At 36.1% G+C, this 24905-nt stretch overlaps 1 protein-coding gene across 4 annotated transcripts in view; it reads right to left on the reverse strand.

Annotated features, from left to right (window-relative positions):
- CRPPA (CDP-L-ribitol pyrophosphorylase A) overlaps positions 1-24905 on the reverse strand; it is a 380133-nt gene that overhangs the window by 248842 nt on the left and 106386 nt on the right. For all 4 annotated transcript variants that reach the window (XR_010663637.1, XM_065938670.1, XM_065938671.1 and 1 more), the window contains exon 5: positions 24470-24515. Coding sequence is in view for 3 of the 4 variants with exons in the window: in XM_065938670.1 (XP_065794742.1) it covers positions 24470-24515 (46 nt within the window). In the remaining variant the exon portion in view is untranslated. The remainder of the gene's footprint in view (positions 1-24469; positions 24516-24905) is intronic.

A 24905-nucleotide genomic window follows, 5' to 3' on the forward strand; every position in this document is an offset into this window, starting at 1 on the left:
TAAAAACAAAATTGGATGGTAAAACCAAGAACTCATGGACAACATTTTCAATAAGCTTAGATACAAAGGTAACATAAATAACCCTCATGATGCAGTCAAACAAAATGAACCAACAATGATATAAGACCAGAAACACTGTACACCATCTAGGAATCAATAAAAACAGGATGTCTAACAGATAGGATAATAGAAAAAACTTAAAGTTTGCCATAGATAGTCAATAGTCACCCTAACTGGAGGAGTTTTCTACAATAAAATAACTTTATATGGGGCTAATCCAAGAGAAATGGTGCTAGTAATAAAGAATCCACCTGTCAATGCAGGAGACATAAAAGATGTGAATTCGATCCCTGGGTTGGGAAGATCCCCTGGAAGAGGTAACGGCAATCCACTCCAGTATTCTTGCCTGGAGAATCCCATGGACAAAGCAGCTGGGGGGCTACAGTCCCTAGGGTCACAAAGAGTCGGAAATGACTGAAGCAACTTGGCACGCATACACGTACAAGAGAACTTGGTTAGGTCTGAAGGAACGGCATGCATACTATGAAAACTGACACGCCAGAGGCCCCCTTCAGCACAGGGTCCAACTAAAAGAGAAACCGGAAGTAGAATCCAAATTACACAGGACAGAAGCAAAGTCAAAACAAAGAGAAGATCCACATGAAAGTAAGAGAGAAGAACACGGTCAGAAAAATATTAGAATTGCGTTTCCCTACTTGTAGACACCATGAGACGGCAACAGAAGAGGAAGCTTTTCCAGTCATTGTGACACCTTTCTTCACCTTCAAGTTTAAGAAAAATGAAATTCACATCCAAAAAATGGAAAATATTCAAGCCAAACCCCACAAAAAAACTATTATAAGCAAAAAGAAAACAAGGACCAGAATAACACCTCTAAAAATAATGAGAGCATGCCAGAAAGATGTGCCTATCAAATCAAGACAAACTGTAATCTATTTCAAAACAAGCTAAATAACATTACTAATGAAATCAAACATGAAAGAACTACTTAATTTGGAATTTAACAGACTCAAATTAAGTTGCAGAACTCAGGAAAGAATGCAAAATAGAAGAAAAGATTATTTAAGAAATGAAGACTACATTAGAAAGTGATACAAGTATAAAACTAACCAATAATACTTTAAGAGAAAAATGCAACAATAAAATTTTTTTGAAAATAAACATTCAATATGAAGTAATAAATATTAAAGTTAGGTAAAGATGATCCAACATAAACATAATAGTTTCTTTGAAAAAAGACATTACTAAAAACTATATGTAACACTTATACACACACAAGTATATTACATATTAATATCTACAAATATTTACCAATAAAAATCAATATGAAGACACTATCTAGCAAAATGAATAGACTTATAAAAAATAATTCCTTTGGGCACACAGGCAAAAAGAACAAACAGATAAGGAAATGAAATGAGACAGTCATAGAATTTTATACAAGAAAAACACAGAGAAACACACTTAAGTTATGCCAGGGAAAATACATGAGCCAAGGATTTTATATTCAGTAAAACTTACTTTCAATAATAAAGCACAAGCAGTTATTAATGTGAGTTAAATTAAATTTTCCCAGGGACCTTTCCCAAGAAATGTACTAGAACTCATGCTTAAGAAAACTAAGTCTAGAGAGACATGAACAAAATTACTGATGAACAGTGTAGAACAGTTGCTAGCAGAACTACAACTATATAAGAGTTAAAGTTAAAATAGTACAGTGTATAACAGCTATATAATCTGAAAACATACACTGTAAAAAAAAATGGAATAGGAGAGTAACTGGGGGCAATATATGTAGGAAAAAATTGCTTAAACTTTTATGGAAATCATATTGGTTGATAACACTAATATTGGCACTTTGAGACCTAGGGTGTGCACTGTTGAATAAAACAAATGAGTACTTATATAATATTCTAATTCTATTATTCCCTTTAGCTTTGAGAACCATGATTCTCAACATGCTGGAAATAAGATACAACTTAATACTGAAGTATCATTATGATCTCATGAAATATTTCATCTTCATGTAAAAATGCTATTCATAAAATAATTGCTAACTCTAGAGAATGATAAACCGATAAAGGAAAATAATCAAGCATTTACTTTTGTCACAGAAACTGTACCACTAGATAACTGAACAGTAGATAGAAGTGTTACTTTGTGAAAATAACTCAACTAATACCTGAAAACTGATTAATAGAATTAAAATATATTTCATGATTTTGCAGGCCCCCTCAAACCTGGTGGCTCAGATGGTAAAGAATATGCCTGCAACATGGGAGACCCAGGTTTGACCCCTGGGTGGGGAAGATCCACTGGAGAAAGGAATGGTAACTCACACCAGGATTCTTGCCTGGAAAATTCCACAGACAGAGGAGCCCTATGAGCTACAGTTCATGGGGTTGCAAAGAGTTGGACACGACTGAGCGATGGACACGACTGAGCGACTAACACTTTCGCTTTCCGAATCTATTAACAAATACAAGCAATGAGTAGAGTGCGGCTGTCAACACACTACCAAGCAACCAGACATTAGCCGTCCTAACAAAAAACTCACACTGCCTCTCGTCTTGCAGGAAAAAAGATGAAACTAAATCTGATCAGGCTTCTAGGTCCAGTTGTGATTTTGTAGAGGACAGAAAAACGTACAGAATTGTATCATGCATAAATAGGCACTCATCAAAACTCAAAACAGAAGAAGCACTACAAGTCAAATGGTCCAAGTTTAGAAAGAGACAAAGTGTAAGCAAAATAAAGGGATAGGGAACCTGTATACTGAGATTTTAAATGACATTTTTAAAAATTATCACAAGCAAACCATAGACTCTATGGATGCACATATGAGTGATAAAGGTTAAAAGAAATACGAGGAGGAGATTGCTACAAAATCTGGATTGCCACTACAATTGTGTAAAACAGAGGAAGAGGCTTTTGTGGAGTGGGTACAAAGTCCCCTTCTTGAGTGACCATGCAAATGTGTGCATTAATCTTTAAGTTAAAAATTGGTTTGTGTTTAGGTTTCTGTCTGTGGGTTATCTGACAATAAAAAGCTTTACAAAATAGAAAAAAAAATTACCTGAAATTAGACTAGTCTTCTTATCTGTACTTCTATTCATTCAAAAGTATATTTATCGATGATCAAGGGACAAAATACAGTCTTCAGTATAGCACATAAGGGTACAAAAGGGTCTAAAACACACTATTAAAGCAATCAGTAAACTTTAAAAAAAATTTAACTTAAAGAAAAACTGCCAATAACATGAAAAGAGAAGAGAAATGGCATTTTTATTTACAAAGCACAAAGCTTTAAGAGCTCAAAATATCTTAGAATCCTATAAATTCTGATGAATCAATGCAATATTCCTAATAAGCAGAAAATATTTGCCTCCTTTAATGTAAAAAGCAACTGAAGCCTAGAGTAACTCAGCCAAATCAGTGGATTATTTCTCACTGAGTGACTGAGGATTATTCTTTTATTATTATTATTATAAACATATATTAAATTCTAACCAAACTATAGCTGGCAAAATCATCCTAGCCTCTTCAGAGATGATGATACAAATGACTAGCCTGAGATTACACAGCTAGTAACTTCAGGAGCCAGCATTCCAACCAAGCAGCCTGGTGTGGAGTCAAGGCCTTCAACCAATCCACATCCTGACAGAACTGATATACAACACGGATAATTCCCCAATTCAGCATTTTACCCAGGAGTTTCCCAATCTTTTACTTTTTCAATTGAAACAATACATGAATGGCAGTCTCACAGGTTTACGGAGTAAAGAGGATTCTGTGCAGTTTCTGGCATACCCCGTTATCTCCCAAACATTCAGGCATAATAGAATGTAAGAGAAAATGACATCACACTGAGGTGAATACAAAGTCTTCTCTTGTAGCTTGTAATGAAATAACTGGCAAACTTGCACTACTGAATTACTATACTTCATGAATTAAAACTTTCATTTTTCCTCTGTAGAACTTCTCTGGAACAGGGGTGACATCATAATACTGCTGCTCATCAAGACCTTGTTAAAGACACACTTAGCCTCCATTAGCAAACAGTAAAATTACCATTTTGTGTGCACACCTGTCATTTCTGCAGTTGTACCATTACAGATCTGCATAACCACCACCAGAGTCAGGATACAAAGCAGTTCAATCCCTCATGGCATCTTTAATATCTGTTAGTTAACTACATTCCAGTATGCAATAATTCTTTAATTTTAAATATTAAAATCATAAAAAAGCAAAATCGATAACCAAAAAGGACCTACTGTAGAGTACAGGGAAGTCTGCTCAACATTCAGTAACAACCAAAGTGGGAAAATAATTTTAAAATATATATTTATATATATATACATGTATTTGTGTAACTGAGTCACTCTGTGATACACCTGAAACTAACACAACATTGTTAATCAATACTCTAATATAAAATAAAATTTTTAAAAATATCATAGTAAAAGGAATCATTCAAATTATAACCTCTGGAAATCAGTTTCTATGATTCAGTATGATTCCTCTGAGGTTAAGTTATTTTATAAATGGACAATTCATAGATTTTCATTTGAATTGCATTCCATTTGTATAGAAGTACCAGTTCATCGATTCATCCACTGAAGAACGTCTGCATTGTTCCACACTTCTGATGGTTACGAACAGAACTGCTACAAACACTTACATACAGCTTCCTGTGTGAAAGCAAGTTTTCCTTTCTCTAGAGTATTTGCATTGGAATAGGTTGCTGCATCATACAATAAATGTGTTTTTCTTACTATCAGAACTGGAAAGTGGGATTTCAGTGTGGCTGTGCCATTTGGCATAGTCACCAGCAATTGTATAACATTTCCAATTGTGTCTTCCTTTTTTTCTTGCAGTCTTATGATAGGTTTATTCAGTTTTATTAATCTTTTCGGAGAACCAGCTTTAGTTTTTTGTTTTTTTTTCTCTAACATTTTGTTTTCAACATCATTAACTTCTGCTCTTTATCATTTCCTTCCTACTGCTTGCTTTGGGTTTACATTGCTCCTCAACACAGGAATTCAGATCATTGATTCAAGACTTTTTTTCATCCCTAATATAAGCATTTAAATGCTATTAAGTTCCATCAAAATACTGTTCTAGCAGTATTCTATAAAGTGTGATGTCATTTTGTTAGAAGTATTTTCTAAATTATCTTGAGACTTTCTGTTGGATACAGATGGTTTAGTGTTTATTTTCCAATTGTCTTTTTTTTATAATCTATTATAGATTTCTAGTTTGTTTTTATTATGGTCAGAGAATTATTTTGCATGCTTTCAATTCTTCTAAATTTGTTAAGATTTATCTTATTACCTAGGGTACATTCTGTCTTGGAGAATGTTCTCAGTGCACTTGAGAAGAATGTTTATTCTTTTATTGCTGGGTGGAAACTTCTGTGTAAATTAAACCAAGTTAGCTGGTGGTACTATTCACTCTTCTTATATCCTATTTTATATTCTGTTGATTCCAGCAAATACAGAAATAATACTTTTTCCAACTATCATTGTTGATTTATCTAATTTTCCCTTCATTTTGGTCAGTTCATGCTAAATATATTTTCAGTCTGTGTGGTTAAGTGGAAACACATTTAGAATTATGTCTTCCTAGTGAATTTTTCTCTTTATTATGTAAGGTATATCTTTATTACTTTGTCTGATATTTATATGGCCACTCCAGCTTTCTTTTGATTAGTGAATACATGGTATTTGTTTTTACTTTTTTTTACTTGCAACCTTCATTTAAAACATTATATTGGAAATGAACTCTTACAGGTGGCATATAGTTGGGCCATATTTTAATATTCATCCTAAAAACTTTACCTTTTAATTGGTATGCTAAAACCACTGACATTTAATGAAATGACTGATGTACATGGATTTAGGTCATTTACTTTATTATTTTTTTCTCCCTCTGTTTTATGTTCCCCTTTTCTCCTGTCTCTCTTGCTAACATCCTTTGGATCACAGAGAAAGCTACAGAATTCCAGAAAAACATCTACTTCTGTTTCACTGACTACACTAAAGCCTTTAACTGTGTGGATCACAACAAACTGGAAAATTCTTCAAGAGACAGAAATACCAGACCACCTTACCCGCCTCCTGAGAAATCTGTATGCAGGTCAAGAAGCAACAGTTAGAACTGGACACAGAACATCAGACTGGTTCAAAAACGGGAAAGGAGTACATCAAGGCAGCATAATGTCACTCTGCTTATTTAACTTATATGCAGAGTACATCATGCGAAATGCAACTGGATGACTCACAAGCTGGAATCAAGACCGCAGGGAGAAACATCAACAACCTCAGATATGCAGATGACACCACTCTCATGACAGAAAGCAAAGAGGAACTAAAGAACCTCTTGGTGAAGGTGAAAGAGGAGAGTGAAAAATCTGGCTTAAAACTCAATAATCAAAAAAAGAAGATATGGCATCTGATGCCATCACTTCATGGCAAATAGATAGGGAAACAATAGAAGAGTGAGAGATTTTATTTTGGGGGGACCCCAAAATCACTGCAGACAGTGACTGCAGCCATGAAATTAAAAGACACTTGCCCCTTGGAAGAAAAGCAATGACAAACCTAGACAGCATTTTAAAAAGCAGAGACATGAGTTTGCCAACAAAGGTCCATCTAGTCAAACCTACTGTTTTTCCAGTAGTCACATATGGATGTGAGAGCTGGGCAAGAAAAAGGCTGAGCGCTGAAGAACTGACGCCTTCAGACTGTGGGGCTGGAAAATACTCTTGAGAGTCCACTGGATTGCTAGGAGATAAAACCAGTCAACCCTAAAGGAAATCAACCCTGAACATTCATTGGAAGGATGCTGCTGAAGCTGAAGCTTCAATACTGTGGCCACCTGATCGAAAGAGTCAGCTCACTGGAAAAGACCCTGATGCTGGGAAAGATTGAAGGCAGAAGGAGAAGGGGGTGATAGAGGATTAGACGCTTGGATGGCATCACTGACTCAATGGGCACGAGTTTGAGTAAGCTCTGGGAGATGGTGAAGGACTGCACGCTGCAATCCACGGGGTCGGAAAGAGTCAGACATGACTGAGCAAACGAACAACTCCTGGTTTAAACTTTTTTATAATATTCAAGTTTATCTCTTCTGTTTCTGATCAAATCTCTTTGTATATTTTTAAGTGGTTGCTCTAGGAACTTCAGTATTCATATCTACCCTTTTAGAGTTTAAATAAAATATTTTACAACAGCAAGTAAAATGTAGAAACCAACCTGAAATTAGAGACCCCTTTACCCTACCACCTTTGTGCTGCATTTACTTCTCTGCAACATTGCAGCTGTCTCATACATAGGAAAACTCATCAAAAAAAATATTATCTGTAATAGTTTTTAAATGTAAAAGAGAATTACATGAGTCTATTCTACTGATTGGTTCTATAATTGGCTCCTCTATCCATGGAATTCTCCAGGCAAGAATATTAGAGTGGGGTGCCATTTCCTTCTCCAGGGGATTTTTCTGACCCAGGGATCAAACCTGCATCTCCTGTTTGGCAAGCAGATTCTTTACCACTGAGCCTCCAGGGACACCCCTCGGTTCTTTCGTTCTATCTTACTTCCTGATGTTCCAAGATTCCTTCTGGCATCATCTCCTTTGTATGAAAGGCTTTGTTGAGATATCCTTTCAGAGTACATCTTCTGGAAACAAAATTATCTTTATTTTCAATAACATGAAAATTTTTTATTTTACCTTTATTTCTAAAGCGTATTTTTGGTTGGATGTAAAATACGGAGTTAATACTATTTGTTTTTAGAACTTTGAAATTCTTGTTCTACTTTCTTCTGGTTCCCATGTCTTCTCAGGAGAAATTTATAGTCTTTCAAATTGTTGTTCCTCTATTAGCAGTGCATCCTTTCTCTCTGGCTACTTTCAAGAGTACTGTCTTACTTTTCAGCAGTTTTGCTTACAAAGAATCCGTGTGTGGATATCTTTGGGTTGAAAGTGAAAGTAAAAGTATTAGTCACTTAGTCACGTCCGACTCTTTGTGACCCCATGGACTGCAGGCCACCAGGTTCCTCTGTCCATGGGATTCTCCAGGCAAGAATACTGGAGTGGGTTGCCATTTCCTTCCCCAGTGATCTTCCCAAGCCAGGGATCAAACACAGCTTTCCCGCACTGCAGGCAGACTCTTTACCCACTGAGCCACCAGGGAAGCATAATCTTTGACAATCTTTGGGTTATCATCCTGTAATTACCTGAGCTTCTTGCATCTGCAGTTTTATATCTCTTATCAAATTTGGGAAGTTTTTATTCAAAATATCTTCAGATGTTTTTTTCTAAACAGCACTTTTTCCTCTCCTTCCAGGATTTAGATGACCTGATACTTTCCCACACATGAGAAGCACTATTAATTTTCTTTCCCAATTTTTTTTCATTCAGTAGTTCAAACTGAGAAACTATCAATGATTTATTTTTAACTTCAGTAATACTCTGCCATCTCCATTCTGTTATTAGACCATCCAGTAAGGTGGGGTTTTTTTTTTTTTTTTTGGTTACCTTCTTTTTTTCAGTTTTAAGGTTTCTATTTGGTTCTTCTTTATATTTTCTAAGCTTTCATTGAGACTTTTCAGCTTTCAAGAGCATTTCCCCTTACCTGTTACAGCATTTATGTACCCAGTGCTTTAAAAACATTTTTCAGAAAATTCTAACAGCTGTGCCATCTCAGCACGGGTATCTATTAATCATCCTTTCCCACGGGAGTTTAAATTTTTCTCACTCTTTGTATGTTTAAGTGACCTTAGATCATGTTCTATATATTTAAGTAATAGCCTCTCTCATCCCAAACTCTCCCTGTACATTCCATTTCTTCAGTCCATTTCTTTTCAGCACTCCTACCAGGAAGATGAGGTCCTATTTACCCCATTTTGTACATTTCTTCCATGACTGCACCTGTGTCCAATGCTAAAGAACAAGAGAAATTAAAAACAGCAACAGTGCTCTCACCCCAACCCTCAAAATCACAGCAACTCTGGTTTCCGGTTTAAGACGGTGGAATAGAAGGACATGTGTTCATCTCCTCCTGTGAGAACACCAAATTTGCAACTAGCTGTTGAACAGCCATCGACAAGAGGACTCTGGAACCCACACACAAAAAAATACCCACATCAAAAACCAAAGACGAAAGAGCAAGAAGACTTTAGGAGGGGCACAATCATGATAAAATCAAAACCCATACCCACCATGTGGGTGACCCACAAAGTGGAAAATAATAATACCAAAGAAGTTCTCCCACTGTTGTGAAGGTTCTGAGCCTCATGTCAGGGTTTCCAGCCTGGGGATCCCTGGAAGGGAGGACTTGGGAATCCCCAGGAAATCTGACTTTGAAGGCTACCAGGATTTGATTACAGCACTTCCACAGGACTGGGGAAAACAGACTTCACTCTTGGAGAGCATAAACAAAATCTTGCATAAACCAAGATCCAGAAAAAAGGAGTAGTGACCCCATGGGAGACTGAAACAGACCTATCTGCTAGTGTTAGAGAGCCTCTTATGGAGGCATGGATTAGCAGCAGCCTGCTACAGGGACGGAGGCATTGGTAGCAGCAGTCTTGGAAGAGGCCCCTTGGTATAAGTCCTCTTGGAGATCATCATTAATCCTACTAACAGGGAGGGAGCACAATGCCACCCATCAGCAGATAATTGGATTAAAGCTTTACTAAGCACAACCCTGCCCACCAGGGAAGACCCAGTTTTTCCCACAGAAAGCTTACACAAGACACTCAGCCTCCTCCATCAGAAGGCAGACAGAAGCAGCAAGAAGAACCACAATCCCACAGTAGTTAGAACAAAAATCACATTACAGAAAGTTAACCAGAATGAAAAAGCAGAAAGTTAGCTCCCAGATGAAGGGACACGATAAAACCCCAGAAAAACAACCCAATGAAGTGGAGATAGGCACCTTCTAGTAAAAAAGAATTCAGAATTATGGTAGTGAAGATGATGCAGAATCTCAGGAAAACAATGGAGAAGAGAGAAGAAATGTTTACCAAAGACCTAGAAGAGCTAAAGAACAAACAGAGATGAACAATACACTGGAAAGAATCAGTAGCACTATAACTGAGGCAGAAGAATAGATAAATGACCGCCTAAGAGACCTCTAGAACATTAAACACATCAACATTTGCATTTTTAGGGGCCCCGGAAGGAGAAGAGAGAAAGGACCTGAGAAAATACTTGAAGAGATAATAACTAAAAACTTCCCTCACATGGGAAAGAAAATAGTCAACCAAGTCCAGGAAGCACAGAGAGATCGAGGCAGGATGAACTCAATGAGAAACACACCGAGACACAGTAATCAAACTGACAAAAATTAAAGACAAAGAAAATATTTAAAGTAACAAGGGAAAAAGGACAAATAACATACAAGGAACTCCCATAAAGTTATCAGCTAATTTCTCAACAGAAACTCTACAAGTCAGAAGGGAATGTCATGATATATTTAAGGTGATAAAACAGAACTTACAACCAAGAATACTTTACCCAGCAAGACTCTTGTTCAAATTTGATGGAAAAATCAAAAGCTTTACAGACAAGCAAAAATTAAGAGAATTCAGCACCACCAAACTAACTTTACAACAAATGCTAAAGGAACTTCTCTAAGCAGGAAACACAAGAGAAGGAAAAGACCTACACAAAATAAACCCAAAATGATTAAGAAAATGGTAATAGGATCATACATATTGATAATTACCTTCAATGTAAATGGATCAAATGCAAGAACCAAAAGACATAGACTGGCAGGGAAGATGAAAACATATGCATGGATGCACCTCCACTTACCACATCACTCTATTTAACCCCCTAAATTGTATATAATTATTTTATATTGCTAGGTTAATCATGTTTTCATTATGGCTTACAATTGTAATGATCTTTTAGATTTTGTATCGCTATTGATTGTGAAAACTGATAAATGTTTTCTACTATTGTGATTTGTGCTTAATGCAATAATCGTATCATGATTGGTCAAAAGAAAATAATAGAGTATTACTAACACTATCATTTAATAGAAAAATCTGTAATCACTTTTTAAAATCCAGAAGCATATCAGAATTATCTTGGAATTTTTTGAAAAATACAAATGCCCAGATATTGGTTTTTTCCTCCAAAGCTCCAGATGTGTTTCTAATGAGCAGCTATGTTTAAAAAAACTGGACTATATGATGATTCTTTACTTGTATCTAGTTTGTTTCACTTTTTCTATTTCATACTCAGTGCTCCCATTTCATTTAGTTTATGTTATCCAATTTCTCCGTCTCTTTTTTTTCTTTTGATCTTCTTTCTCAAGCCTTTAGCAAGCATAGTAGAAAAGATTTTGTACATATACATACAAAATATATATATATATATACACAGAAGATTTTGTGTATATATATACACACACAAATATATATACATATATATACGTAGTATGTACACTATATATTTTAGAAAACTTATGAATTTTTGCCTAGCTAAAAATTTATGAAATTTTGATTCTACCTGTTTGACTTAGTATGAATAGAATGCTAGATTCCTAAATTATATTCACTCAAAATTTTGATGTAATTCCATGTATTTTGGTATCTAGTATTACAGCTAAAAGTCTAGAAAGTTTATCATCTTAACAATTAAAAAAAATTTGAGTGAGGCCTGAAACTTCCAATTCAATCCTGAGAATATAAAGACATATTATGTTGTTGAAAAAAACAACAACAGGGAATTAACATGGGATACAGTATTATTAACTAAAATACAGATTTAGTTCAGATCTCACAGAATTTCATGCTAGGGTCCCTCATTTGTTTCCATACCTTATTCAAGACTTGACACTGTATTTAGTTGAATTAAGCAGCTTCGGCTTCATGCAACAAATTCTGGTAAATTCTGTTTGCATTAATTTTTACTTTTATTCTATTACAAATATTTTCTAATTTTCCTTGATATGACTTCTTAGATATATCCCTCATTTAAAAGTAGACAATTTCCAAATACACGGAATTTTTTAAAGTATGTTTGATATTAATTTCTCATTTTGATATTAATTTATCATTTAAATGGTTTCTTCTCTGCAATCACCCTCTGAGTTTTTCCAGTCTTCTAACTTTATTGAGACTTTTTTTTTTTTTTATTGAGACTTTTAATGGCTAAATCAAAGATCTAGCTTAGTAAATGTCACATTGCACTTTAAAATATGTGGGTTGTTTTCAAATATCTTTTGATACTGATCTTTAACATAATTCCACAGTAATAAGAGAATGGATTCTGTATGATTTCAATACCTTTAGACCATGAAATTTTTGCACCTGGTCTTATGTCTCTGGATATGCTCCACTGTCTCCTAGTTTATAGTCTATGGGAATTTGAATAGAATTTGTATCCTACTATTGTGTGAAAATTGTATAAATCTTAATTATGTTGAATTGATTCATAATGCTTTCCAGGTCTATTATATTTTTCTACTTCTCTGTACATTCATTCTATTAATTTCTGACAGTTTGACATTGAAACTACAACTAAAAATCTTAATCTACTTAAACAATCTTACATACAGTGGAACTATATGTAACTTTGTTCTGTATTTCCCATGTCTCCTGTAAATGTGCTATCATTATTTTCATAATTTAAAAAATAAAAAAGATAAAAAGCAAAAAATACATAATAAAGGTATATGTGGGATAGAAACGCTATTTTGTGAAAGGGGGCTATAGAAATTTCACTTTACCATTTTAAGTTCTTTGTATACTTCTAATGCTATACAATGATTCAAATTAATTGATAAAAACTGCAATATATGAAGCATTTCCATAACTTAGTATTTCTAAAATTCCATGATTTAGGAGGCAAATTCTTAATTGTAGCCATCCATAGAGCAGTGGTAATTACTGATTTAATGTAGTTTGATTAATTATACTATTTTCTAAAAAATATTTTAAGTATTTTGAAGCAAAGTTGAGGGAAAAGTACATTTAATATAGTCCCTGCCCCAAACATGCACAGTATCTCCTATTATCAGCTAATCACCAGAGAATGGCAAATCTGTTACAGTTGATGAACCTACACGGACATAAAATCATCCGAAGTTCATAGTTTACATTTATGGTTCACTGTTTCTGTTGTACATTCCATGGTTCTATGGATTTGAATAAATCTATGACATGTACAGGCTACCGTCCATGGGGTTGCAAAGAGTCAGACACGACTGAGTGGCTAATGCACATGCACACACAACATGTATCTATTAAAAAAAAAAAAATCACAGCGACTCTAAGAGAAATGTTCACTTCCCTCAGAAGTTTAGACTTCTCTGAGCCCCCATTTGCCCCTTTGTCGATGTTACTACTGCCACATGACTGCGTGTGGCACTGAAACGCTTGTTGAGTAAGAACAAAGACAAAAGGGGAGATATCTTCACTCCCCAAACACTGGGAAATTCCTTTCCTGCTTCTCTTTTCTTGGAGCTCTGACAACTCCAATGGCCACTTCTGGATTTTGGGCTACCCTGGACCCAGAACAAGACACAGAAGACTGTGACATAATTCACTGCCAGTTAGGCAGCACTTCAAATTCAGGTTTTATTCATTAACCCACCTTTACTATTTACTTTGAAACCTGAAATAGCTGTTCTACGTATTCTGTTCAAGTTTTACAGTGTCATTCAATAGGAGCAACAGAGGGGAGTGATCTTGCTCCATCTTACCCAGAACCAGAACCTTGCCTACACTTTTCTTTCTCAATTGTATAAAAGTAACATTGCTTCTTACAAGTAATGTCACCTTAGAGTCAGTGAATCATGGTAGAAATGAAATACCTGGCTACATGCCTCCCTAATCTCATAACAAAACCACGTTCTGGGTGCCAGCTGCTTAACAACATTGTCCACCTTATACCAAAATAGGAGAGACCATCTAAAGCTTTAAACTTCGAAAGCAAAGTCACACTGTCTCTCAAGTGCATACTAATTAGGCAAGAGTTAATAGTCCCCAGCGGGACCGTAAATCAGATTCTTGTGTGCATGTGTGCTCAGTTGCTCAGCTGGGTCTGATTCTTTGCAACCCACCAAGGTCTTCTGTCCAAGAAATTTTCCAGGCAAGTGGATTGCCATTTCCTACTCCAGGGGATCTTCCTGACCCAGGGATCAAACCTGCATCTCTTGTGTCTCCTGCAGTGGCAAGCAGATTCTTTACCACTGAGTCACCTGGGAAGCCCAAATCAGATGCTTAGGGACTTAGAAAGTAATGTAAAAATCTCAGCTGGGTCACTAGGTCACATGTAGTAGAGAAGACAACACTGTCAATACCAAAACCAAGTAAGCATTAATCAAAGCCCATAATGATATAAGGACTTCCCTGGTGGCTCAGACAGTAAAGAATTTGCCTGCAATGCAGAAGACCTGAGTTCAACCCCTGGGTCGAGAAGATCCCCTGTAGAAGGGAAAGCTACCCACTCCAGTATTCTTGCCTGAAGAATCCCAAGGACAGAGGAGCCTGGAGGGCTACAGTCCATAGAGTCACAAAGAGTTGGACACAACTGAGCGACTTTCACTTTCACTTCACATAATGATATAATATAGGGAAAACAGCTTAGAAGGTCAGCTGTCATTTTGTGCAGAACCCTTCAATGCTACAGCTACATATTATTAACTCTAAGAGAAAGACGTGAAAAAAGACATAGAGGTCCTTCCAGCAGAGGATCCTCCTCTGCCTCCGTTTATCTCTTTGCTCTCCCAGGAGTTGACAGTAGCAGTTGCTGCTGCTGCTAAGTCGCTTCAGTCATGTCCAACTCTGTGCGACCCCATAGACGGCAGCCCACCAGGCTCCGCCATCTCTGGGATTCTCCAGGCAAGAACACTGGAGTGCATTGCCATTTCCTTCTCCAATGCATGAAAGTGAAAAGTGAAACTGAAGTCACTCAGTCGCATCCGACTCTGTGCGACCCCATGGACTGCAGCCTACCAGGCTCCTCCGTCCATGGGGTTTTCCAGGCAAGAGTACTGGAGTGGGGTGCCATTGCCTTCTCCAGATAGTAGCAGAGAAGAACATTAACACATTTCCAAACCTCCACTATGAAGGTGCATCAAAGGAGTCCCCTCGCATGGCATCTGGAATGCCAACTTTTTCAACGTATCACAGCTTCATTTGTCCAACTCTTTTGAAATTCTCTCAAGTTTCAATCAAGTTGTAAGTACAGTAGAATATCGTCAAAGCTTTCAATCTCCCAATTTAATGTGCTTTGCAAACTAGAGCTTAGCCCCCTTTGGTTAAGACATACAATTTAACAAAGTGTATTCAGACACAATGTCTTTTCTAACTAAAGTCCTATATAGGAGGCATAATATATGAACCTCAAAGCTTACAAAGCTGGCCAAGATCTAATTTGTAGTATACTTATCTTCTAAATATTCTTCTAACTGCTCTTGAGTATTAGCACTCTTGGTATATATAAAGTATCAGGTGTTCCTTGAAGGGTTAGAAAACAGGTGCAATTTGGAGTCTTCATTCAAATTCATAATACAGTAATACATAAAATCTTTAATATACACAGTTTCCTGGATTATTGCTATTATTGTTCAGTCTCTAAGTTGTGTCCAGCTCTTTTGTGACCGCATTGATTGTAGCCGGCCAGGCTCCTCTATATATGGGATTTCCCAGGCAAGAATACTGGAGTGGGTTGTCACTTCCTTCTCCAGGGAATCTTCCTGACCCAGGGATCAAACCTGCATCTCTTGCATTGGCAGGCAGATTCTTTACCACTGAGCCACCAATCCTGTTTACTGTATGACAAACACACTGACACATTCATAAAGAGGAAGAAATACCTAGGCATATGCTTCCGCTAATTAACCATGAATAGGACTCATAAGTGCTCCGGATGGTGTTTGTATTTTACAAAAAAATTTCAAACACAGTGGTGAAGAGAGAATACTAGATTAGTTCTGTAAGCAAGTGGACAAAAGATCCAGAAGTCAGTCTTCAATTTTCTTGGAAACATTTAACATGATGATTTCCATCAGGATTTATCCACTATATTTACCTCTTCAGTCAAAATATTAGTGTAAGTAAGAAACAACTAAATCAAACCCCAAAATAGTCATTTCCAAAAGATGTCAAGCCCTAATCCATTCAAAGTGAGGGCAGGCATTTTCTACTCTCCTGTTCAGTCCACTGAATCAAAAACCAATCTTAGAGGCTATTTTTGGTCTCACATGAAAAATTTTAACGGAGTCTTAAACAGAATCACCATTGCTGAGCAATGAAATACCCATCTCAGTTCTACCTGTACATTGATGCCTGAGGTTTCTTTGAACACCTTGCTAGAGGAAGTTTTTAGAACAGTAAAGGCAGGAGGCAGTCAAGCAAGGAGAAGCAGTCAACAAGTCATGACCAGGACAAGTGGACAACAGGGACAGTAAATACAGACTGGCGAAAGAAAACCCAGAGACCCACGCTGAAAGGTCAAACGGTTTTCTCAAAGTTAGCTTTCCGGTCAACTGTATTTGCTTTACCTGGAGAACAACGGTATGCAGGCAGAATTTTTAAAGACATTTTATACCAGATCTTAACCACATTTTTAAGTGAGTCACTGAATATCAAACGAAGTTTCTTACCTTGCTTCTGAAAATAAAGAGCAGACATGTGACGTCTTATCTCTTGCACATTTTCACATACAAGGATATTACTTTTTTCCAAGTAAATGATGCAATGCTTTTCAAAGTATATATTTTTTCTTAATTAAGAGAAATAAATTTAAAGAAAATGCAATTTTCTAAGGCTAGTGACTCATCAGGATGTATATAAAATATATTGTATTATTAAAACACAAATATCATGTTTGCATTTTTTGTTATTTTTTTTCCTACCTACGTCAGAGTTAAGCATAACTGCCTGGCTTTTGTCTGTGATCAAGCCTTATTTATCTGGTCACTTAATACCTCATCATGACCTTAGATTTTTAATATGACAGATTTACTTGCTTATGCTTGAATTAGCCAGAGCTAATAACAAATTAAGGAAACTACAAAGTTAAACAAAAAAGCAAACTCTACTTTCTCTAATATTGACCCAAATATTTAACTTTCCAACTTACATTTTTTTCCAGTAAATTCCAAAGAAAACAAACTGCTATTAAATCATACTGCAGACTTCTTGTTCTTACTAATTAAATCTTGACGCCAATGTCCTTACAGATTCACGTAAGATACAGTCAGAGTACTATTCAAGACAGTAAAGAACAAAAAGTGTATTATTTACAAAGTATTTATGGTATTAATGTGAAAATTTGGAAAATGAAATATCACTGTCAAAAGCCAGACACATCAAAAACTACAGTTTCCATGTAAATCTTAGTTGTCATTTTGCATTATCCAAAAAGCATAGTTAATAATACAATGGCGTCATCATTGACTATTTAGCAAGAAAAACCTGATGAGGACGTACCACAGATGTACAAAACTGATTTAAACCTTTTCATCTTTGCAATTTGGTTGAAAAGATTTGAAAGTAACTATGCACTTGAAAATGTCATTACTTTAAATGAAAATAATAAAGAATCACTTAAAAACAAAAACATTAGTTTCTCCATATACATAAAGTACACTTTGTGACACTATGAGTCTTCCTAAATCTCAGTAACACTGAATCAGTTTTATTCACATGTGATTGGACTTTATCCCTATCAGCCCCAGAGCCAATTTAAAAGTATATTTAGCTTCTTTCAATGGGTAAGCACAGAAGAGTTCAACTGCTTGCCAATGTGTATGATTTCTTCAAAAACCTGTATGAAACATAAAAAAAGCAGGCATATGGGGACTTACAACTTGACTGTGCATAAATACTTGTCATTGAAATAAATCACCTGCATCAATGATGTTGAAAATAAAAATTTTCATAATAAAGTCTAAATTTCTGAACAAAAAGGAGATACTGTAATTCCAAGAAATCAATTTCCTTTCAAATACAGTGCTTAGCAAGTGGAAAACATTATACAGCTTGGAAAAGATGTGAATTTTTATAGATATTAATATTAATGTTCATAAAAATATGAATATTACTATTTAAGGTAATATTAACTAAAGTCAGTTAACCATGAAATGATTATCAATTTTTTTTACCTATTCTCTCCACTTTTAGATAAAACACCATAAGGCTTCTTTATAGCACTAGCTTACTTGGGTTTCTATAATCATAATCAGGAGAGAACAAAACACAATTATTTTTAAAACACGCCAGCCATAAAATTAAAAAATATTAAAAGATGTGATCAAGGATGATGGTAGAAAATAAATGCAATCTTTCAGTTAGAAATCCCTTAGGGGCTTTCCATCCTAGAAAATTTTAACATATTGAAACTTTTGCCATGATATGGCCAGTCTATTCAGTCAAGTGTGGGTTTGGGGCTATTTGCCTGGTATATGCAAATCTAGACAGCATTACTGCTGTAATCACTTTAATAGTTTGGGTGGGTCTGAGCAGGCAGAGCAGAGTGGGCGGGCTCAAGCAGCTTGTGTGACAAAAGTTCAGTACCTCTTTAAATGGCTGTTTATAAACCTATCAGTCAATCTACCTAGCAACCACACTAATCCCTAGAAAAGTTTATATTTTAAATTTCACACACAATAGAAGCCTAAGAGAGTTAAAATTAAAGAACAATGACCAAATCTAATTCTCTACCTCAGAAGGAGTATTAAAAATGCTTTGTTTTAAATAAAAGTAAATTTGTGAGTCACTATACATTTTTCAATGCTATGCTGTCAAAGACTGTAAAAGAAATGTCAGAGTACTACTTATATATGTTTCCTATTATTGAACAGTTCACTATAAATGGAAATCCACATAAATACACTGACAGTAAAAGAAATTAAGTTTAAAAAATAAACCTTCTCTAATAACATAAAATAAGTCAGATTCTGAGACTTGCTATAAATCACAGTTTGAAGATTTCAGTATCAAAGCTTGCCTGAAGTTAGTTACACCAAAATTTCCAAACTGAAAAGATGAACGTGAACAAGAATTAAGAAGGACCAAAATATACATGCTGTTTCAGTGACAAGTCAATCTAGGAGTAAAAAATACTCTTGCTAGTTATGACATTTATCCTAGAAATGTTTTATAGGATAAACACCAAAGTTACATCAGAATATAACTCCAGTAATAATTGGTATTAAGTCAAAAAAAAAAGCAGCACAGGAAAGACAACTTACAAAATACTAAGTACTCATACCACAGTTCCATCCTAGAAGAGGAAAAACTGTATGGCTTGGTGATGGGTGTTTATCTTACTAAAATTAAAAAAATGAAAGAAACAGTCCCCAAATCTGAAACTGTTACTCTGATTTTGCATTTTAATGCTTACTCTTTCTCTAGTCAGGTCTAGAAATCTACCATTTCAATATTATCTGCTTTTCCCACACTCTTAGAATATTACTGTGTGCTTAGCACAGAACTAAGGGACATCTTTAGTCTCAATTGGGTGGTCATCTTTCATCAGGCCAGCAAAAGATAAAATTTTAACCCAACAGAACCTGAATTGGACAGGCTGGATTTTATAAATCATTTGCTGTACCCACCAATTTTTTTTTTTTTAGTTGCTCAGTCATGTCTGACTCTTTGTGACCCCATGTACTGCAGCCCTCCACGCTCCTCTGTCCATGGAATTGTCCAGGCAGGAATACTGGAGTGGATGGCATTCCTTTCTTCAGGGGTTCTTCCCAACACAGGGATCAAACCCAAGTCCCCACTGCAGGCAGACTCTTGATGTCTGCGCCACCAGGGAGTCTGTATCCACCAAAGAGAGATAATGAATTCAGTATCCACTTTAGTGGTCAATGTGAGTAGGTACTTGACTCAGAGGTACCAAATGACCATGTCCCAGAATAGAGTCAGGCCTAAGCTGAAGGGAGAACTGGGATTTGCTTGTGGATCTCATTCTTACTATGTGACCTGGAGGAAAGTGCTTAGTCTCACCAAGTTTCAGTTTTCCCATCTACAAAACTGGGAGCAATAATATCTACATTAACAGCATGACCAAGAAAAGAAAAAGAAATAACATTATAAAACACCTACAGAAAATAATATTATGAAGCACCTAGCATGAGTGCTAAAAACATTCTGGTATTAAATCTTGACAAAAGTTCATGCACTCAGATATTTCATCTATTTTAGAAAAGAAAAAAGATACACTAGAGTTTAATATGCCTCTTCTGGGAGCAAGACGAGTGAGGTGAATTGGAAAGGAATGGCCAGCTATCCCTATAATTTAATGATCTTAGATTCTAAAGAAAAGTACCAGTAAATTTGGTTCAACTCAACGTTAACGGAGAGAAAAAAAGAACAGACATTCTTCACACCCTCACTAAATTACATCTAAGAGAGATTCACACAAAGTTATAGTCAGTGCTAAAATCCAGAAAGTTCTTGAACATTTTAAAAATTGTTTTCATATATAAATTTGATGGCAAAATGAGTCCTAAACTTGAGGAGCTTCCCTCATAGCTCAGTGGTAAAGAGTCAGCCTGCTAATCCAGGAGACACGGGTTTAATCCCTGTTCCAGGAAGACCCTACATGCCATTGCTCAACTAAGCGCATGCGTCACAAGCCTGGGAACCACAACAAGAGAAGCCACTGCAGTGAGAAGCCCAGAGCCCGTGCTCGCCACAGCTAGAGAAGAGCCCACACAGCAATGAAGACCCAGCACAGCCAAAAATAAACAAACTATTTTTAAAAATGAGTCCTAAACTTGAACTGGCTGGGGCTTCCTGGTCATTCTTGCATTGAACATAAATACTGATGAATTATATACAAGTTTCATTATGCACTAAGGTCCCAAATCGTCCTGGTGATGTGATATAATGTATGACATACAGCAGTAACTTCTAAAAATACACAATAATCAGAATTCCTACATATATGTAGCCCAAGAATTTCAAAGAAGAAAATCTGACCAGTTGAAGCAACCATATTACTTACAACATTGAGTTCATGGAGAAGCAAGACATAATACATATAAAAAGCTTTAAACAATGCCTTGCACAAAGTGAGTAGCCAATAAATGTTATGTCTACAAGTACCTAGAAAAACACTTTGAACATTGACATGGAAAGGCAACAGGTAAATGGGTAGTCCACTATAAACCATACTGTATTTTAGAACTTTTTAAAAAAAAATCTAAGAGTTTCCCTCCTCCTATACTCAGATGTATTTCTACTATCAGGCCTCAGAAATGATGTTAGCACAAGTCATGAAGGCAGGTAGCAATCTCAGGTGAGCCAACAAACATTTGAAACTAACAGTGTCGTAAGATCTGAAGTTCTAAATAAAGGTTATTTAAAAAAAAAAAATCAACTATGAATGACTGGAGAACAGACTAGAAGAATGCTTTTGGAAATTAACGTACAAACTAACGGGCCAGAGTTTTTGCTAAAATGCAGATTCTGACTTAATGTGGCAGGGCCAGATGTTTTGTATTCAAGATCTCTGGTAATCAAAACTCTACCGGTCTAGAAACCCAAAGAGAATAAGAAGACCCTTAGCAGTGGTCCTCAAAGTGTACAAGCAACATCAGAATCTCTTGAAAAATTATTAGAAATGCAAATCTTAAAGAATATAGGGAGAATGTTCTCTAAATTATCTGTTTACATACAGACAGATTAATTTCTCTGAGAACTGTCATTTAGTCGTTAAGTCGGGTCTGACTCTTTGCGGCCCCATGGACTGCAGCATGCCAGGCTTCCCTGTCCTTCACCATCTCCCTGAGTTTGCTCAAACTCATGTCCACTGAGTCAGTGATGCCATCCAATCATCTCATCCTCTGTCATCCCCTTCTCCTACCCTCAATCTTTCCCAAGATCAGGGTCTTTTCCAATGAATCGGCTCTTTACACCAGGTGGCCAAAGTATTGAAGCTTTAGCATCAGTCCTTCCAATGAATATTAAGGGTCCATTTCCTTTAGGATAGGCTAGTGTGATCCCCTTGCTGTCCAAGGGACTCTCAAGAGTCTTCTCCAACACCACAATGAAAAATCATCCATTCTTCGGTGCTCAGCTTTCTTCATGGTCAAACTCTCACATCCATACATGGCTCCTGGAAAAACCATAGCTTTGACTAGACAGATCTTTGTCAGTAAGGCGATGTCTCTGCTTTTGAATATGCTGTTTAGGTTTGTCATAGCTTTCCTTCCAAGAAGTAAGGGTCTTTTAATTTCATGGCTGCAGTCACTGTCTTCAGTGATTTTGGAGCCCAAGAAAATAAAATCTGTCACTGCTTCCACTTTTCCCCCTTCTATTTACCATGAAGTGATGGGACCAGATACCATGATCTTGGTTTTTTGAATGCTGAGTTTTAAGTCAGCTTTTTTACTCTCCGTTTTCACCTTCATCAAGATGCTCTTTAGTTCTTCCTCACTTCTGCCACTAAGGTGGCAATATCTGCGTATCTGATGTTATGGATATTTCTCCCTGCAATCTTGATTCCTGCTTGTGATTCATCCAGCCTGGCATTTTGTATGGTGTACTCTGCATATAAGTTAAATAAGCAGGGTGATAATATATAGACTTATCATACCCTCTTCCAAATTTTGAACCAGTCCGTTGTTCCATGTCTGGTTCTAATTGTTGCTTTATGACCTGCATACAGGTTTCTCAGGAGACAAGTAAGGTGGAAAAGTAGAATACTAGAACATGTTAACTAAATAAAACAATTTTTCTCTGCAAACAATTTCCAAAACTAAAGCCCCTGCAATTATACTTAAAATGTAGGCTTTTACATGATAAAGCCTGCTGTTAGTATTAATAATATGTAGGTGAAGTACTGATATGTGTAGAACCCTCACTGAACCATTTACCCACTCCTTGCAAAATAGATCAGTTCCATTTTACATAGGTAATAGAGATAAGACTTTGTAAAGAAAACAAACTAAGTTTTTAATTTCCTTCTGTTGCAAATATAACCAACTACATCAAGGTTTAGGCAAATTCTCCAGTCATGTTTATATATTGCCTGACTCATATGTAAATATATGTCAACATTTTGATTTATAGCTATAGATCATCTGTTTGCATACAGACAGATGCCCAAATCATTATATTAATAGTTTGAAACACAATACTGTTAAAGCACACACACAAAAAAAGATAAAATACAAATACAGAATGTCACACACAGAGAAGAGATTTCAGTTTTCTGAATGTGAAGTCAGATGATTGCCAAGTAGGCTTTGCATAAAATAAGATTTTTTTAAAAAATGTTGCGTTCACAATTCCCATTCAGCTTTTTATTTTTTTTCAACTTTAATCAAGGTCACGTCTCAGTCAGTATCTGAATACATCATCCTGTCCTTAATCTAGTTTTGAAGGAGTAAATTACAAACAGATTGTCAAGTACCACACTTGCTTCAGTATTGGAGGTGGGCCCCTCTGATTTTGGCTAGGACCATATACACACATACACAACAACAACAACAGTGCTGTCCAGAGACAAATGATGGTCACAGCGGGGGAAGGGAGGGAGAGTAGAGTGCCGCTGACATCTAGGAAGTAGAGATCATGCAACGACTATGATGCCAAAAACAGCTCCCTGAACAAAGAAGTACCTGGCCTATGATGCCAATAGTGCCGAGGCTAAGAAACTGTGATGTAAACTGTGGAGGTTGCAAAAATACAGAATGAACACATCTCGTGCATCATCATTACATTCCCAGCACAATGTCAAGCACATTTAATAAATATTTATTAATTATGAAATAAACCACTTCTGTGGTTTATTGTCATTGTCAAAGCTAAAAGGAATTAAAAATCATTCAGACCAATTTCTCTTTTTCAGAAAAATTTTTCTCTGGCAAAAGATGTTGTCTAATGTAATGTGTTGGCAGTGTTGAGAGGAGATAGTTTTCTGAATAAAAACAAAATACATTTACAAATTAAAATGTCAGTTTTCACTTCTAAAATGTCAACGTCACCTACTTTTCTCAGATCAATAAAATATTTCCTTCATAAAAGTTAAACCAATGTAACATAAAGCATGTATGATAGTCACTCAGTCGTGTCTGACTCTGCGACCCCACGGACTGCCGCTCGCCAGGCTCCTCTGTCCATGGAATTCTCGAGGCAAGAATACTGGGAAGGGTTGTCATTCCCTCCTCCAGGGGATCTTCCCAACCCAGGGACTGAACCCAGGTCTCCCACATCGCAGGCAGATTCTTTACTGTCTGTGTTACCAGGGAAGCCCCAGCATAAGTCATAATAAGTGATATTTCAAAGCAGGAAATAAGATAAATGTAATTATTTTTCAAAAAAAAAAAACAACAAATCACAGACCTCCCTGGTCTATAGGATTTATATTTCTGAGAAGTCAGGGCTTTAAAGTGCCATGAGAAATTCTGAACTGGCTTACGCTTTTGAAACACAGGAACTGACAGTCACAAGGCCAAACATACCCTTAATAATCGATTCAGCTGCATACAGATCTCGTTTGTAGGTCACCTAGAGGACAGATAAACTTCATTAGATTTAACAGAGTAGAAAGGAATGTTAAAGCAATAAAATAATGCCCCCAAGGAAATTCTTGATTTTGGAGAAACCATAAACACACAACACTGACAAGTTTTAAATTATAACAACATCAGTTTATTCAGAAAAAAATATATTTTGCTTCTACAAATGCCTGAAGACCTGTTTTTAAATTTTTAAGTAAATTAAGATGTTGTATGGCAGTTGTTACCAAAGTCTTATTAATATAAGTATCATATCAAAAAAAATGTGGTAGCACTTACAAATAAGTATTAGAATTACTGTTTAATAGTAGGGGTTTTTGTGGGAGGAAAGAAGGAAAAGAATATATTTTAAAAATTACCAAATTGCATGTTCAGTTGA

Source organism: Muntiacus reevesi, chromosome 6, assembly GCF_963930625.1.
Source record: "Muntiacus reevesi chromosome 6, mMunRee1.1, whole genome shotgun sequence".
Classification (NCBI taxonomy): Eukaryota; Metazoa; Chordata; class Mammalia; order Artiodactyla; family Cervidae; genus Muntiacus; species Muntiacus reevesi.